Below are 15,827 nucleotides of genomic sequence, written 5' to 3'. Positions count from 1 at the left end.
GAAAGTCTCTGGCTAGGCTACAAGGACAGCATTCCATAAAAAGCTACACTTCATTTCCCCAGGACAGCCAAAACCATGAGTACAGAAGCAACCAAACCACCAGTAGACTTAAGACAGTGGTATACAAGTTTGTCATAAGTTGAAGTTGACTTGATGGCAATTAACAACAATGATAGGTATGATAAGGATGTTTAAATGCAGTTTAAAAACTCCCTCGCCTGCTGGATATTTGAAAAACCGCTGCCACCAAGGGCAGGCACATAAAGAGTCTGACCTTGGTCTAATAGGGCTGTGTTTTCTTGCGTCCACACAGATCAGTCATGGCCCCACATTCACTTGTGCACTGCAAGGTGTGGTTTCAGCTCCCAGCCTCCATTTCTCCTTCACCAAAGTGGACTTTGGAAGCTGCTTCATCTACCATGCCGGAATGCCAATTCCCAGACGAACCCTCATCATAACAAATAAGGATAACAAGGATGCAAGGTAAGAGGAGGACATGTGCCAAGGCTGGGCATGGTGCCCCCACTGCTTCAGGGGAGCATGGTAGAAGCCCAGGTATATACTTGAGTGGGCAGCAGCCCTGGGATGGGATCCTCTGGGGAATCCAGCAGTCAAGGGGCACAATGGAGGGCAGTTGGCAGAACAGGCATTCTAGTGGGCAGTTGCCGAGGTAGAACCCATGCTTCCTGCAAAGTCTTGCAGAGAAACAGCTGATGGCAGGAGGAATCTCCCAGAAGGTAGCCTTGTGGGACTTTCAGCCTCTGGCCTTGTGTGCCTCAGGATCTGAAACCCAAAAGCTCCTCCTCACTGCCTGTCCCAATAGAAGGGATGTCCAGAGCAACTCAGCCATAGTCCACCTGAGCCAGACAGGATTGCTTAGCTAAATCTGCCTTATGTATCCACCCTAAGAGAGAGGCTGTGCTCTCAGTGCTAGGTTTTCTCAGTGCCTAACATTCAAATCTCTGAGCTGAAAGAGGAGGAAGAGCTTTGCTGCTCAGCAGCGAGTATATAGGGTTGACCAAGTCTCTTCTGAACTCTTCACAGCCTGAACTGCTTGTTTACAAATGCTGCACATCTTGAGTTGGCCTTCCACGCAGAGGTGCTGAGTCCAGGAGGAAAGGCAGAGATTCCAATCAGTTTCTATCCCCAAGAGGCTGTTTCCTACCATGAAACCATCACCTTTGAAATCAATGGGCTCTTGCAACGGACAGTAGAAGTCTCTGGGAAGGGCCTTGAGATGAAGGTGCGACCAAATATGTGCATCTGAAAACTTCCACTGCATCCTTCTTTTGCCTGTTACTCTTTTTCCAGTAGTGCCTCTTTATAGTTACATAAAGGCCACCTCGCTCTACCATTTCCTCACCCACTGGGCCTCCATCACAGTCCCCATTGGCTCCTTTCCTGCCCACAGGTTGATGTTGTTGACCCTCGTAACAAAGTGCTGAAATTCGGAGCAGTCCCTCCAGGACACACGGCGAAGAAGACAGCCACAATTGTGAATGACAGTGTTGCCTTTGTTACCTTCCAACTCAGCTTTGTGTCTTCTGTGCCAGAGCTTCAAGAGAGCAAGGTAAGCCTTCAGCCTCTGTGGGATGCATCATCCTCCCTACTGATGGAGGCTTCCTGGCCCTTGTCTGTGCCTCTGACTGAATCGTGTGTCTTCTGGGGCAGGTCCTCACCATGTCTCCGTGCGATGAAATAACTCTGAAGCCCAAAGGAGGTACCTGCCATGTGGAAGTGACGTTCAGCCCCAAGGGCCGCATTCGGCCCTTCAGAGAAGAGGTCCTCTTTGAGGGCCATGGGCTCCTGCGCTCCCTCTTTATGGTCCAGGGCTGCAGCCAGGGCATCGAGGTCAGCCTGGACCAGGACCATCTCCCGTTTGGAGCAGTGGTGTTACGGAGCCAGGCTTCCCGGCGCATCATGATGCAGAACACCGGAGACATCGGAGTGGGGTAACAGGGGCAGGCCTTGTGGGTGGAAGTTCTCTGGGGGTTTAAGCCTCTCTCCCCTCCGTGCACTGGGACACACAGGACAGGTCCTCCTTCTGCATCTTTTCCCTGGCTGAAGGGGTGATACACTTGTTCCACAGGAGGCCCAAGGGAGGAAGAGCCTCTTGGGACTGCCTTTAATGGATAAAACAGTAGTAGGCATGTGTTCCTTGAAACCTTGTTGGCCAAAAGACTAGGGAAGCTGGTACTCCAAAGTAAAACTGATGCTAGAGCAGCACTGCTCTGTTACACTGCCTCCATGGCCACTCTCGCTAGGGGTCTGTGGCTGCACCCAACCCAGCTTGCCTTTGCAGTATCCCTTCTTCCCAGACACCCCCAGTTATAGTGCTTTGAAACCACTTGAACCATTGCAGCACCATCCTCCAAAATCCTGGGATTTGTAGCTGAAATGACCATTCAGGGGAAGAAGGCTGGGCTGAATGAGCAAATAATGTGGGAAAGGAAGCTGGTTGCAGCTACTCCTTGGGTCCTCCTGTATCCTCCAGAATGCTTGCAAACATTTCCAGGAGGGAAGTACTCACCTCCATCTCTTTTCCTTGACATTGGAAGGTTCAAGTGGGAGGCCAAGCGGTTCAAGCCAGACTTCTCCATCAGACCTGTGGAGGGTTACATTTCACCGGGGATGGACGTCTCCTTCGAAGTGACCTTCCACCCCCATGAACAGAGCCCACACATCTGCTACGAGAACCTGCTCTGCCAGATCCATGGCGGGGAGCCGCTGACACTCACCTTGAGCGGGTCCTGCATAGCCGTTCCCCAAGTCAAAGAGGTGATTCCCTTGTGGAGCAAAAAGGGGAGATGGCACCACCTTCCCTCTCCTCTTCCTTCTCTTCCTCTTCCTCCTGAGAGCAACAACTCATGGTGACAGGCACTGTACTCTTCTTCTTTTTGGCTCTTCCCAACACTGAAGAAGGTAAACTCAGACTCACCTGCAAAAAAAACAGCCCAGGCTTTTTCACCCAAAGCTTTTTGGGCTGTCTGCTCATTCTGAGGTGACCACACCACATGTCCCATTTCTTAGCTCTGTTGAAAATATCAAGATTTTTTCATATAACAATTGTATTGCAAAGCAAAGACGTGGAGCAAAACATAACCAGTGCCTGCTCTTCTTTGCTCCTGATCACCTAAGATAGCCTCCCGGATCTGATGAACTACCACTCCCATAATCCCTGGGAAGCATGGTTGTTTTCAGAGATAGCCCTTCTTAACAAATTGCCAGCAATTACCCGGAAATGAGTCATGAGTGGGATCGGTCAGCCACTCTGAACAATTTCTCACTTGGTTTTCAGTGAGGGTTTGGGGCCTGCGCAATCTCTCCCTCTGAGCGAAAACCCATCCTATGGCAGGGTCTCCTTCCCTCTCAATATGGGACCCCTTTGCTTGCAGGTAGTGAATTTCATCTGCCAGGTGCGGGGAAAACACACCCAGACCATTATGCTCTCCAATCGGACCAACCAGACGTGGAACCTGCGGCCCGTCATCGAAGGGGAGCAGTGGAAGGGGGCAGAGTTCATTCGGGTGGAAGCCCACCAGCAGAACAAGCCCTATGAAATCACCTACAGGCCCCTGGCCATGAACGCAGACAACAAGAAGGACCAGGTAGGCTGGCAGCAACAAGGTGAGACAAAAGCTGTATGTGTGCTTTGTGTATGTTTGTGTGTGGGGCGGTATCAACATTTCCAGAGACCTGCCAGGATCTCCAAAGCAACAGGGCAAGAAACGTGAGGTGAAACCCTAACCTGTCTCACATTCGCAGGGCTCCATCTTCTTCCCACTCCCGGATGGGACAGGGCTCCTCTACCACTTGCAAGGCACTGCGGAGCCACCTAAATCGGCTGGGAACATCCTCAGGGAAGTCCCATGCAAAACATCCTACACAGAGCTCCTTCCCATCTCCAACTGGCTGAACAAGCCACAAAGGTAAGTGGGAGAGGAAGAATTGTAGCCCCCATCCTCACTCCCCCTCTGTACTAGTATTGCCCTGCCTCTTAGCCCCATGCAATGGCCTCTGACCCACCGGGGTTGTAGAGGTCAAGATTTGCGCACATTAGGGCAATGGGGAGGGACATTTGGCTCTGCAGAAGCCCTGGGACCAATGGAAGGCGGGATTATGGGATTTGTACTCTTAAACAGCTGGAGGGGCCAGACTTGCTCTTTTCAGGAAGCTGTGGTAGCCAGTGGCCTTCAGTCCTTTCTGCTGTCACTGTCCTCCATTTTCCACTTGCAGGACTTGCAGCCTCTTCCAGGTTGAGGCCTCCTCATCTCCTCTCTACTCTCACAGCTGGCAGCACCAGACCTCAAAGGCCTCTTCAGGCCAGCATTTTGGCCCCTGGGTGACCAGCCCACAAACAGGGCCATGAGTAGCCCGTTGCTCTTGCCTCTTTTTGCAACTGGTGTGAACCTCACCCAGGCCAACGTGCATCTGTTTCTGAAAAGCAGGTGACATTTTGGTAATTTCAGGACATTTCAGGCATTCCTTCTTCCTTTCCCCAGCTAATTTGCTTCTGCCAGCATTGTGCCCCCCCAAAAAAACCCTAATATTGTCTAGTCTCCTTTTTGTTCCCTTTACTCTTCTTCTGCATGTGCTGTGTGTGTGTGTCTGCATATACATACACACCCACATGAGCTGAGAAGAGAGAAAAAGGGAAGAAACCATCAATTTCTACCCCGTTTTGCCTCCTTCCTTGGAGGTCTTTAAACAGAGGCTGGGTGGCTATCTGTCAATGGAGATGCTTGGATTGAGAGTTCCTGCATGGCAGAATGGGATTGGACTGGATGGCTCTAACTCTTCCAACTCTATGATTCTATGAACTGCTGTGTTTGTGAGGAGGAGATGATGGTAGAGGGAAAGGGGGAAAGGAAGTTTGAGGAAAGAGACCCATCAGGGTCCCCTGTTTAAGGTGTGTGGCTGTGATCCCCTGCAGCACAATAATTAATAAGGAAGAGACTATGCACTAAAAAAGAGAGAGAAAGAGAGCAGATGTAGAAACAGCAGCCCCAAAGTGACACTGTCAATGTAGCTGATAGGATCGTGACTAGTTCTTGGTCTGGATGAGCCCTAACACTGCAGGCAATATATACATAATCCGCTTGAGATAATATGGATATAGACTGCATCCACACTAGAGAAATAACCCAGTTTGGCACTGCTTTAACTCTTTTCTGGCTCAAGGCTATGGAATTCTGGGAGTTGGAGTTTGTTGTGGGCCCGGCTCCACAACAAACTCCAACTCCCAGAATTCCATAGCCTTGAGTCAGGATACTGAAAAGCCATGCCAAACTGGGTTATTTCTACAGTGTGGATGCAGCCAAAATATATCAGGAGCTGGAGCCATGAAGAGCCTTTGGCGATCTTGTGTGGCAGTGAATTCTTGAAGTTTAATGAAGTGTCCTGTGAAGCAGCAGTCCCTTTTGTCTGTCCTGAAACTCCCACCATTCAGCTTCAGCAGAAAGGACCTTCCGTTGGGTTCTTTCAGTCATGCGAAAGAGAGAGCATAGAGCTTCTCAGCGTCTCCTTTCTCCATTTTGTGCATTCTCTGACCTTCCTTCTGCCAGGTTCCGCGTAACCATTGACCTGGTGAAACCAGAAAAGTTGGAAGTCACCACCACCCTGAAAACGCTGGACTACGTGGAAGTTGCAGCCTCCGTCAAGAAGGACCACAAGCTCACCTTCTTTTCCTACAAGGAAGGCATTTTCAGTGTCAAGGTATGGTTTCCCCCTTCCAGATCCATCCCCATGGCCTCCCAGTCCAGGAACGGCTGCCAGGCCTTGCTTCTGGGGATTCCTTGCCAAAGAAAACAAGGAAATTCATGGGCTTGCCAGAGGTCAATAGGAAACTTCAAGGTGCACTTGTATACACACACACAACAACAACAACAGCCATTGCCAGTGGGAAGGCTAAGCTCTTTGTGAAATGATGAGCTTGGGACCCCTTCTGCAAAACCCATGTCAGAGCTTTTGGTGTCTCTCTCTCTCTCCCCATAAAGTCTGCACCTGTTTGCTGACTGTTTTTCCAGACCCCCAGACCCATTTTGCATTTCCTTTTCTGTCATTGGAGTATATCACACAGACCTTTTGGGTGGTTTTCTGCCCCAGTTCCGGCTCATTTCCGACATGACTGCACTTCCAATGATGTGGTTTCACGCTGTAAAGTGAATGTGTTATCAAACACCATTGATTTCTATGGGAGCTTCTTGTGAGGTGCTGCAGCAGTGTTTCCGAAGTGACACCTCATTTTGGTAAAACCAGTAAAAAAAAAACCTGGCCCCAGTGACCTATCCCATCATCCTCTGACTGCCCCTGCCTCCCAATCCTGGCCCCAGCGACCTATCCCACTATCCCCTGCCTTCTCCTGCCTCCCAATCCTGGCCCCAGCGACCTATCCCGTCATCCTCTGACTGCCCCTGCCTCCCAATCCTGGCCCCAATGACCTATCCCATCATCCTCTGACTGCCCCTGCCTCCCAATCCTGGCCCCAGTGACCTATCCCATCATCCTCTGACTGCCCCGCCTCCCAATCCTGGCCCCAGCGACCTATCCCATCATCCTATGACTGCCCTTGCCTCCCAATCCTGGCCCCAGCGACCTATCCCATCTTCCCCTGACTGGTTCTTCACCCCATGAAGGATGATAGCTAAGGAGGGGGCAGGGATGGAGGACAGTGTCCAGAGCCCCTTTGAGCATGTGCAAGGGGGCTGATTCAAATTGTTGAACCCTCTGGTGTGGTAATACAATTTGCACTCACTCCCCTTTGCTTGAATTTGCATCACATGACTTGCTTGGAATAGAACTGACTTCGCTTCCCCCTCAGTTCGGAAGGACAATGGAAAGGCAACCAGATGTGGTAAAACATCACGTTTTAACCTTAATTCGCATTGCTAGACAGGAGTGACTCTGGATCTGGTGTGAAAAAACATCACGCTTTGCATTGCTAGAACAGGAGTGACTGCGGATCGGAGCTGCAAACCCCCCCCCCCCCCACGTGTGATAAGGTCCTTATATCAGAGCAGCCAGAGCAAGGAGAAATCCTCCCTAATTATTTCAGGGCTGGTGAATGATCAACAACCCTGAAAAGCAAAAGAGCCAGTTGTGGCACACTTGCTTGGAAAAGTGTTTGTGTACATGTGTGCGTACATGTGGGTAGAGGAGGATTCAGAAGCACTGGAGATGTCCGGCTTTGCATCCTCCTGTGACCTGGCTTCAGCCAGGATTTGGGGGGGGGGGGGTGTTCCTGCCGCCGCTCTGTTATCTCACCAAATCCCCCCTTTCCCCTATGGCTGCCCGCAGGTGATCTTCCGCAATGAGTCAACCCAGGAATTCCTGTTCTATCTGGTCACTTTCAAGGCTGTCCCTTGCGGCCCCCTTGGCACCATTGAGCTGACAACTCCTGTCCGGCAAAGCACCTCTTCCTTGGTGAAGGTGGAAAACCCCCTCCATTATCCCGTGACCTTTAATACCGACTGCAAAGTGCCTGACATCAACATGCCGCCCCAGTTTGTTGTTCCTGCTCAGTCTGAGGTATGGCCACAGCTCAAGTGTCTCCTCCGACATACATCCATGCTTTCTTCTTGCTGCACTTCATGTGTCTTCCTCTTCTGCAAAGCATCTCACTTCCTCCATCCTTTCCTCCTTCTATTCGGCTCCTTCCAGAGAACTATTAAAAATGCTGACATTTGCTCTTGCCTTCTCTTCCCTTTTCTGCATGTCTATCCACTTTTTCCAGTTTGGTAGCAGGATTGCTTGGAGGTGTGTGTGTGTGTGTGTGTGTGTAGGAGGGCATACGAGTCACATGTTTGTGTTGACTCAGCTGAAAATGAGTGCATTTGCAGGTGGGAAGGGGGAGGTTGTTACTCCTAAATGCAAGATTGAAAAGGTCCTTCAGCTCTACTTTAACTTACCTCTCATCACAAGTTTTGTTCTCATGAAAGAGAGAGACTAACACAGAGTGCCTGGCTGAGCATTCATCCTTTCATGGACGTTCAGCAATGTGGTTTTGGAGGTCTTCAGTTAGAGGCACACACCTCTTTTCTTTCCTTGAGAAGTTGCTCCTTCCTTCCTTCCCTGCATCCATTCCTCCATCTGTTTTTCCCATCAGGGAGTCCTTGCGTTTGAGTTCCAGCCTATGAGATCTGGAGAAACCGTGGGACGCCTGGTGCTCAACAGCAACGACTTGGGCTCCTTCCCATACGACTTGATCCTGAAAGCCACCCCTGCCAGGGCAGAAAAGACCGTCTACTTCAGCACCATGCTGGGCAGCAGCCAGATTATGATTGCCAAATTTGTGAACTACACTCGCCAGAGGACAGAATATGCCACCAAGGTGAGCCAAAGGGTGGCAGCCCAGAAAGTCTCAGGTCTTGGGGCAAAGAGCCAAGGACAATCCGGGGCCTGTTTCAGTTACAGTTGGCTTAAATCCTGTTGGTTCATCCTGGCTAGACACATTGACACAATTGGATTTACTTGTGTGACGTTTCATGATCCAACAGTTGATTGGATGTCCTCCAAGGGGTCTATTCCAGTTGTAACAAATTCTTCTCACAAATGGGCTTGAATTACATGTTTTGGCTGGTTTCAGACCAGGCACCCTCTGCAATCCTTAGCTCCAGACACATTCCTTATTTTATTTATTTCACATGGAAATAAATCCTTCTTTTTTGTTTCTTTTTACAAAGTAATAGTTCTGAGTACAGAACTGTCCTTTCAGAACCTCAGCCCTGGTATCCCTTTCAGACTTGGGCCCAGACAGTGGGGGAAGTGGGTCCTGCAAGGTCTGGTTGATAATCATTGAAAGCAACTGGACTAGAAAGGCTGGAACAGGGCCACTTCCTCAATGGAGGAGACCTTTCTTACTTCCCAGCATTTGACTGGGAGCTTCCTTTTTATGGTGGAGGAGGAAGACAGTTGGCTTTTAGGGGTGTGAGACTTCCTGCAAGTCAGCCCACTCTTCCAAACAGATCCAGGTTTCAGTTTATAACAAAACTGTAACCAAAGGGAGTTTCCGCATCCCACAGACCTTCTCTGGGTTTTTAGTAAGGAGGTGGGATCCCTTATAATTGAACAGGGAAAACACACCCAGAGAACAGCAGGACTTCAGAGGCTCCGTTTCTTCCACTGCAGACTACTTTTTCCTTATGTGACTGTCAGTCTGCCAGTCGCAAATGTGTCCTCTTTGCCTGCTGTTTGACACCAGCGCAATGCCTGTGACGGACCTTTTGTCTCTCTTCAGATGGACTGCCCTGACTTCCATGTGGACAAAGTCATCATTGCACCTCCGGGGTCCCAGGCAGGCACCGAAATCAGTGTGGAGGTGACCTTTGAACCTTGCCAGCTGGGGGAGTCGAGGGGGACCCTTTTCCTGTCGTCTGCTGTTGGAGGCGATTACACGATTCCCCTCTGTGGCACTTGTGTCCCCCCGAAGCCGCAGGGCCCTATCCAGATCAAGGCTGGCACCAGCACCACCATCCCTTTCAAGAATGTCTTCATGCAGTCCATGTCTTTCACCTACCTTGTGGAGAACCCTGCCTTCACCATCAAGGCCACGGAGACCATCCGGTCAAAGAAGTCGGCTGCCATCCTGGTCTCCTTTGATGGGAACCTCAGTGGCAGGAAAGCCGCAGTCACCAGCAAACTGGTGGTCTCTTGTCCTCGGGCAGCCGGCATGGCTTCAGGGGTCTCCTGGGTTTACTACCTCAAGGGCATCTTCCCTGAGAAATGAATTTTTGTTTAGGCATTCAGCGGAAGCTGGGGTTGTTACTTGCTTGTTGTTCCTCTTTGCAAACAGATCCCTTGCCTTCTTCATTTGGAAGAGTAGGACTAAGTCCTTTTTGGAAGAGCCATGGAACAAATGAGGAGGAAGGCTTGCTGTGCCTTGTTGGAGGCCAGATTTGGACCAAATAAAGAGAGGGCAGCCACACTGTAGCAACCTATTTATCTTTAACTATTTCCCCCCAGAAAAAAGTCAGCTAGTAATGGGAACAGCCCACATTTGCAATGTGGAAATGTGAAGGATGCTCAGAAAGTTTTGTTATGTAAGTCTTTATTTTGAAATAAAGTTATTGAACAAAATGGACCTGGTGCTGGAAGGTTTGTCACAACCTGGATGCCAGTCTGGGAAAGGCTGAGAGCCAAAAATCTGCCTAAACTAGAAAATGGCCGCTTCTAGTGATATTTCAGGATCCAGAGCAGAATCCAGCCAGAACCATCCCTGGCCAAGGGACGTTGGCCACATTGGCTGCATTGGGAGGTCCTTCTGTCCCAACTTCCTCTCAGAGGCCCCTTCAGTCCCCTGGCCCCTCCAGAGCTGCGGGGTGCCAAGACCTAAAATCTTCCCCTCCATTTTGTTACTTCTTTTGAATCCCACCTGATCCTTTTTCCTTACAAAGAGGGAGAGAGCACTTGTATATATGTGTAGAATTCAAAAATATAGTCATATTCGTCTGGAAAATCAGTCTGCAAAAGGATCTTGCAGCACCTTTGAGACTCACTGGAAGAAAGAAGCATGAACTTTTGTAGACTTGAGCCTACGAAAGAAGAGAGTTTGCCATTGCCTTCCCCTGAGGCTGAGAGAGTGTGACTTGCCCAGGGCCACCCAATGGGCTTCACCATTGGGCCAGGACTTGAACCCTGGTCTCCAGAGTCACAGTCCAGCACTTCAGGAGCCCAGCTGAATGGCAGGCAAAGACATTTCTATTTAAGTGCTTACAACATAAGCATGCCAGTGGTTTTGTATTGAATATGAGTATTTGACATGCCCTTTAACTTTTCTATGTTTTCAATGCAGTTTTATATTGTTTTCATGATTTTAACTTTTAAATTTTATCGTAATGTATCTGTGAATTGCCTTGGGTTCCTTCAGGGAGAAAGGGTTCATATAAACGAAGTAAAGGGAAGCTCAAAACGGTAGCACCCAGAAGGCCAATGGCATACCCAAAGCCTGTTTTCACACTAAGGCCTTTATTTCCCCATGTTCCCTAGGAATAAAGTAGGCTCAGTGCAGAATCTGTTCTCGAAGGCGGTCCGAAGGACCACATTAATCGGCGAGCAGCCCTGCATCACATCTGGCCTGCTTTGTCGCTCCCTTCCCTGAACAGTGCTGAATGGAAGCAAAGGACGCCTAGGGGAGCATTTTATGTCCCTGCACCACACCAGAGAGAAAACTGTGCCTTTCTGGTCTGCTCCATTGCAGCCTTTTGGCAAGTCTGGGTTCTAAAAGGCCCTCAGTGTTGAGCTTGACCCAGCATCAGGGACATTAGACATTTGATATATTGCCTTTTACCTATTGTTTTGAGCATGCCATGGCTTTTTCAAGGTATGTTCTCCATTTTGGGCAGGGACAAGAAGCATGTCCTTATATTTATATTGCTTTTAGCTGTTATTTTTATCATGCCTCAATTTTTTTATTATTTTGGAATGTCCTTCACTTTTAACAGGACCAAGAAGCATGCAATTGCCTTAATATTGCTTTTTTGTTTTCATTTCTAACACGTCAACATTTTTACTAGCATGTCCTGCACTTTGCACAAGACCAAGATGCATGCATTGATATTTATGCAGCTTTCACATTTTATTTTTATCATGTCCTACAGTTTCCGCTGCATGCCTCTCATTTTGATAAGGACCAAGAAGCATGCAATAATATTCTTATTGTTTTTTCGCTTTCATTTGTAACATCTTACATTTTCACCTAAACGTCCTCCATTTCAACCAGAAAGAAGAAGCATGCATTTACATTCTCATTGCTTTTATGCTTTAATTGTTATCATTTCTTACAATTTGAAATGCACATCCACCACTTTGTAGAAGATCAAGAATCAAGAATTGATATTCAAATTGCTGTCAGCTTTCATTTTTTCATGCCTTAAATTTTCAAATGCATGTCCACCAGTTTTCATTATTATCAAGTCCCACATTTTTTCTTGCATCTCTTCAATTTTGAGCGGATCAAAGAGGTATGCATTTACCCTTCATATTGCTCTTAGTTTTTGATTTTTATCATGTCCTACAATTTCAACAGGAACAAAAAACATTCTTTTATAATCAAATTGCTCGTAGTTTTTATTTTTATCATGTCAGGCACTTTTTCATCTACCACTTTTTATCCTAACACTAGTTCTGAGTCATGCTGTTACATTCGGTTGCTCCACTTCCTACCAGTTCCATGACTACCACTTTGATTCACCGTAATAGAGGGTGAAAGAACAGACTGACTCACTGTCACAGAAAATCACAGATTGCCAGACATAGCTGCAATAATTACTAATGAATATATTTGAAAAAGTTGCTATTCTATGATTACATTGCATTCCCTAGTACAAGTAAACAGTTCTGTTATGGTGAGAGGAGGGCCTGGATTGGGGGTTGCCCCTTTGGAATTGCCTCTCCTGCTGGACCACTACGAGTGGCGGAGATACGCAAGTGCACCGTCTGGGGAACATGGGACCGGGTGGAAAAGGTGCAATTTTGTTTTTATGAAGCCGCATGTAACTAAAGAAAGGTCCTTTGTTATGAGAAAGGGGGGTGAGCCCCAGGGAGAGAAAATTCAATGATATTCCAGGATCAAAATTCAAGATGACCTGAATAAACTAGAAAGTTGGGCCACAGCTAACAAAATGAACTTCAACAGAGAGAAATACAAGGTACTGCACTTAGGGCGGAAAAATAAAATGCACAGATATAGGATGGGAGACACATGGCTGAACGAGACTATGTGTGAAAGGGATCTGGGAGTCCAAGTAGACCAGAAGCTGAACATGAGTCAACAGCGTGATGCGGCAGCTAAAAAGGCCAATGCAATTTTAGGCTGCATCAGTAAAAGTATAGTATCTAGATCAAGGGAAGTAATAGTGCCACTCTATTCTGCTTTGGTCAGGCCCCACCTGGAATATTGTGTCCAATTCTGGGCACCACAATTCAAAAAGGACATTGAGAAACTGGAGCGTGTCCAAAGGAGGGCAAGTAAAATGGTGAAAGGTCTAGAAACCATGTCCTAGGAGGAACGACTTAAGGAGCTGGGGATGTTTAGCCTGGAGAAGAGAAGGTTAAGAGGTGATACGATAGCCCTGTTTAAATACTTGAAGGGATGTCATACTGAGAAGGGAGCTGACTTGTTTTCACTTGCTCCAGAGACTAGGACCCGGAGCAATGGATGCAAGCTACAAGAAAAGAGATTCCACCTCAACATTAGGAAGAACTTCCTGACAGTAAGGGCTGTCCGACAGTGGAACAGACTCCCTCAGAGTGTAATGGAGTCTCCTTCCTTGGAGGTCTTTAAACAGAGGCTGGATGGCCATCTGTTGGGGATGCTTTGATTTGGATTTCCTGCATGGCAGGGGGTTAGACTGGATGGCCCTTGTGGTGTCTTCCAACTCTTTGATTCTATGATTACCAACAACAACTTTTACCATGTGTTTTATACATAGCCCTGGCACTTCTGTCTAACAGGAGAAAGGTTCCTTCTGGAAGTTTCCTGGTGACCGGAGTCAGCTCGGCTCTCTGCCTTCTATCTATTCCCACTGTGTTTGTGGAGATGTTCCACTGACCTAGCCTTTTTAATTTTAGTCATTTAAATAAAAATTTCATTGCACAATGCAGGTTAAGAAAAATAATAATTAAGTATCATCTTCGTTTGGGTCAGGAGATGATTATTCCTTCTGATTTCACATTTCATTGTTGTGACTGTCATTTTTGTTGTTCTTGTTAAAATAAATTTTATTTTTCATAGATTAAATTGACTTTCATAATCCACCATGTTTTGGTCTGTAGTCAGCAAACTTGGAAGCAAAGGTTGTACGAAGGTGCACCACACCACTCCAAAGTAAAATTCCAGATTTTGTGGAGCAATTCCTTGAAAGGTTCTCCTGGGTACCTTGTTTTTTCTTTTATTAAATTTATTTTGTTTAGATTGAGTTCCACACAGACGGATAGTGTCATTTGGGGGGGGGGGCATTTTGATTTGCCATCACTATTACTAGAAGCCAACGGTTACTAGTGACATTGGGAGTGGAGGTCAAAGTACTATCTAGCATTCATGCTGTTATAATACATGTAATGTGATTACCAAAGAAGAGATACAAGGACTTCCTAAAACAACATCTCAGGCTTGGCCAGATAGATCACCAACAATGGTCCTCCCTGGCCTCGCATCGGGAGGCATGGAGACACACTATCCATGACACTGCAGCCTTCTTCAAAAGCTCACACCGAACGAGCCTCGAAGAGAAACAACAACGCAGAAAGAACCGCAACCTGGAAACATCACCCAAGGAGACTTTCTGCTGTGCTTTCTGTAACCGGACCTGTTTATCCCGAATTGGCCTTTTTAGTCACCAACGCACTTGTACAAAGCACGGGATGAGTCCTTCCTGAATCTTCGTTCGCGAAGCAAAGCCAGAGAGAGAATGTGATTACCAATCAGTTTACCACAATCATTCTTGCGATGCAAAAAAAATTTTTTTGGGGGGGGGGGCCTTTGGCAACGAGGGGCATGTAGATCTCTGATGGAGATCATTTGGGAGTTAAAAATTGCGTACTTTTCTGGCCTTCATAATTTTTTATTTTTCCTGCTCATGGATCTTTTTCTTTATGGCTACTTTAGAAGTTTAATTCCAGGAGATGAAACTTCCCTTTGTGTTTTCATGAAAATATAAGGGTGTTCTATTATAGACATTGTGAAATTTAATCATTGTGGGTGCATCTTTGGGATGACCCTTGGTGGGGTCTTCTCCGGGGAGGGGGCTGTTGGGGAATTTAAGGGGGGGTGCCATGCCTTGCTTCCTTTTTTTTTTAAAAAAAAACCTTCTCCTTTTTTGGGTCCCTGAATCATTATTCCATTTTATATTTCTTTTGGATGTTAAAGTCATGGAGGGTCTCTCGGGGTGTGATAGTTTGAAATTAAGATTTTGTTTGCTATGCAACATTCTTGCCATGTGATTGTTAGGCAATTCAGTCTATCTTCAATATCTATAAAAGGCCTTACAACGGGGGTGGCCTCAAGGAAGGCGTGGTGCTATTCTAAGTCCACTAGGGACGAATGGGGGGGGGGTCACAATGGTGGATTTATACGGGTGCAGATGCTATGCCTTCCCTTTTTTTCCTTCCTGTCCCTGGATTTTTTTTCCTAATAAATTTCTTTACATTTTTCAATCCAGCAGTTAAAACTTCCTTTTAGAGTTTACCTGTGCTGTGTCTGTTGCAAAATAAGTAGTTGTTTTGGTATGCACCATGCATCCGTTTAACCCTTGAGCAAAGTAAACGACTCTACCTCAAACACTCATCCAAGGCCTTGCTTGTGGGGTGGCCTCAAGGGAGCAGGCTTTGTTTTTAAAGTACACCATGCGCCCGTACAGACAGGCCAAAATAAAGCTGCTTCGGGTCACTATGGAGGTATGCTGTTTCCATGATGAATGTGTCCTAAGACGCCAGAAGCCATGCCAAAGCCACGATCCAATATGAACATATGTGTGTGTGGGAGGCCTGTTTAATTGATGGGGTGCTCAAGCTAGGCCTTTCTTAATTCATATTTTCCAGGAATGTTATTTCCATGTTATGTTTCCGAATCTTAGAATAAACGAGGGAAGCCAACTTTTTTATTTATTTGATGAGACAGCCTGAGCATGTAACTAAATATAAAGTACAGTGGTACCTCGGGATACGAAATACCCAGGTTACGAAATTTTCGGGATACGAAAAAATCCCATAGGGAATTATTGTTTCAGGTTACGAATGTTTTTTCGGGTTACGAAAAAACTTTTGGTGCTTTTTTCGGCTTTTTCGCACGGAATTGCGGCTTTTCCCCATTAGCGCCTATGGCAATTCGGCTT

General features: G+C 47.2%; 2 protein-coding genes across 6 annotated transcripts in view; one reads left to right on the top strand and one right to left on the bottom strand.

Moving 5' to 3' along the window:
• LOC121920312 (hydrocephalus-inducing protein homolog) overlaps positions 1-10,115 on the top strand; it is an 87,501-nt gene extending 77,386 nt beyond the window's left edge. The window contains 11 exon segments of the mRNA XM_042447447.1: positions 314-483; positions 1,045-1,243; positions 1,412-1,570; positions 1,672-1,952; positions 2,559-2,778; positions 3,396-3,608; positions 3,766-3,929; positions 5,565-5,715; positions 7,297-7,527; positions 8,105-8,329; positions 9,236-10,115. Coding sequence (XP_042303381.1) covers positions 314-483; positions 1,045-1,243; positions 1,412-1,570; positions 1,672-1,952; positions 2,559-2,778; positions 3,396-3,608; positions 3,766-3,929; positions 5,565-5,715; positions 7,297-7,527; positions 8,105-8,329; positions 9,236-9,724 — 2,502 coding nt within the window. The 3' untranslated portion in view covers positions 9,725-10,115.
• Positions 1-15,827, bottom strand: part of LOC121920437 — a 196,008-nt gene that overhangs the window by 129,767 nt on the left and 50,414 nt on the right. The window lies entirely within an intron of this gene.

The sequence above is a fragment of the Sceloporus undulatus genome, chromosome 1, assembly GCF_019175285.1.
Source record: "Sceloporus undulatus isolate JIND9_A2432 ecotype Alabama chromosome 1, SceUnd_v1.1, whole genome shotgun sequence".
Classification (NCBI taxonomy): domain Eukaryota; kingdom Metazoa; phylum Chordata; class Lepidosauria; order Squamata; family Phrynosomatidae; genus Sceloporus; species Sceloporus undulatus.
Note: the sequence above shows the minus strand (reverse complement) of the source record. Positions and strands in the feature narration are given on the sequence as shown.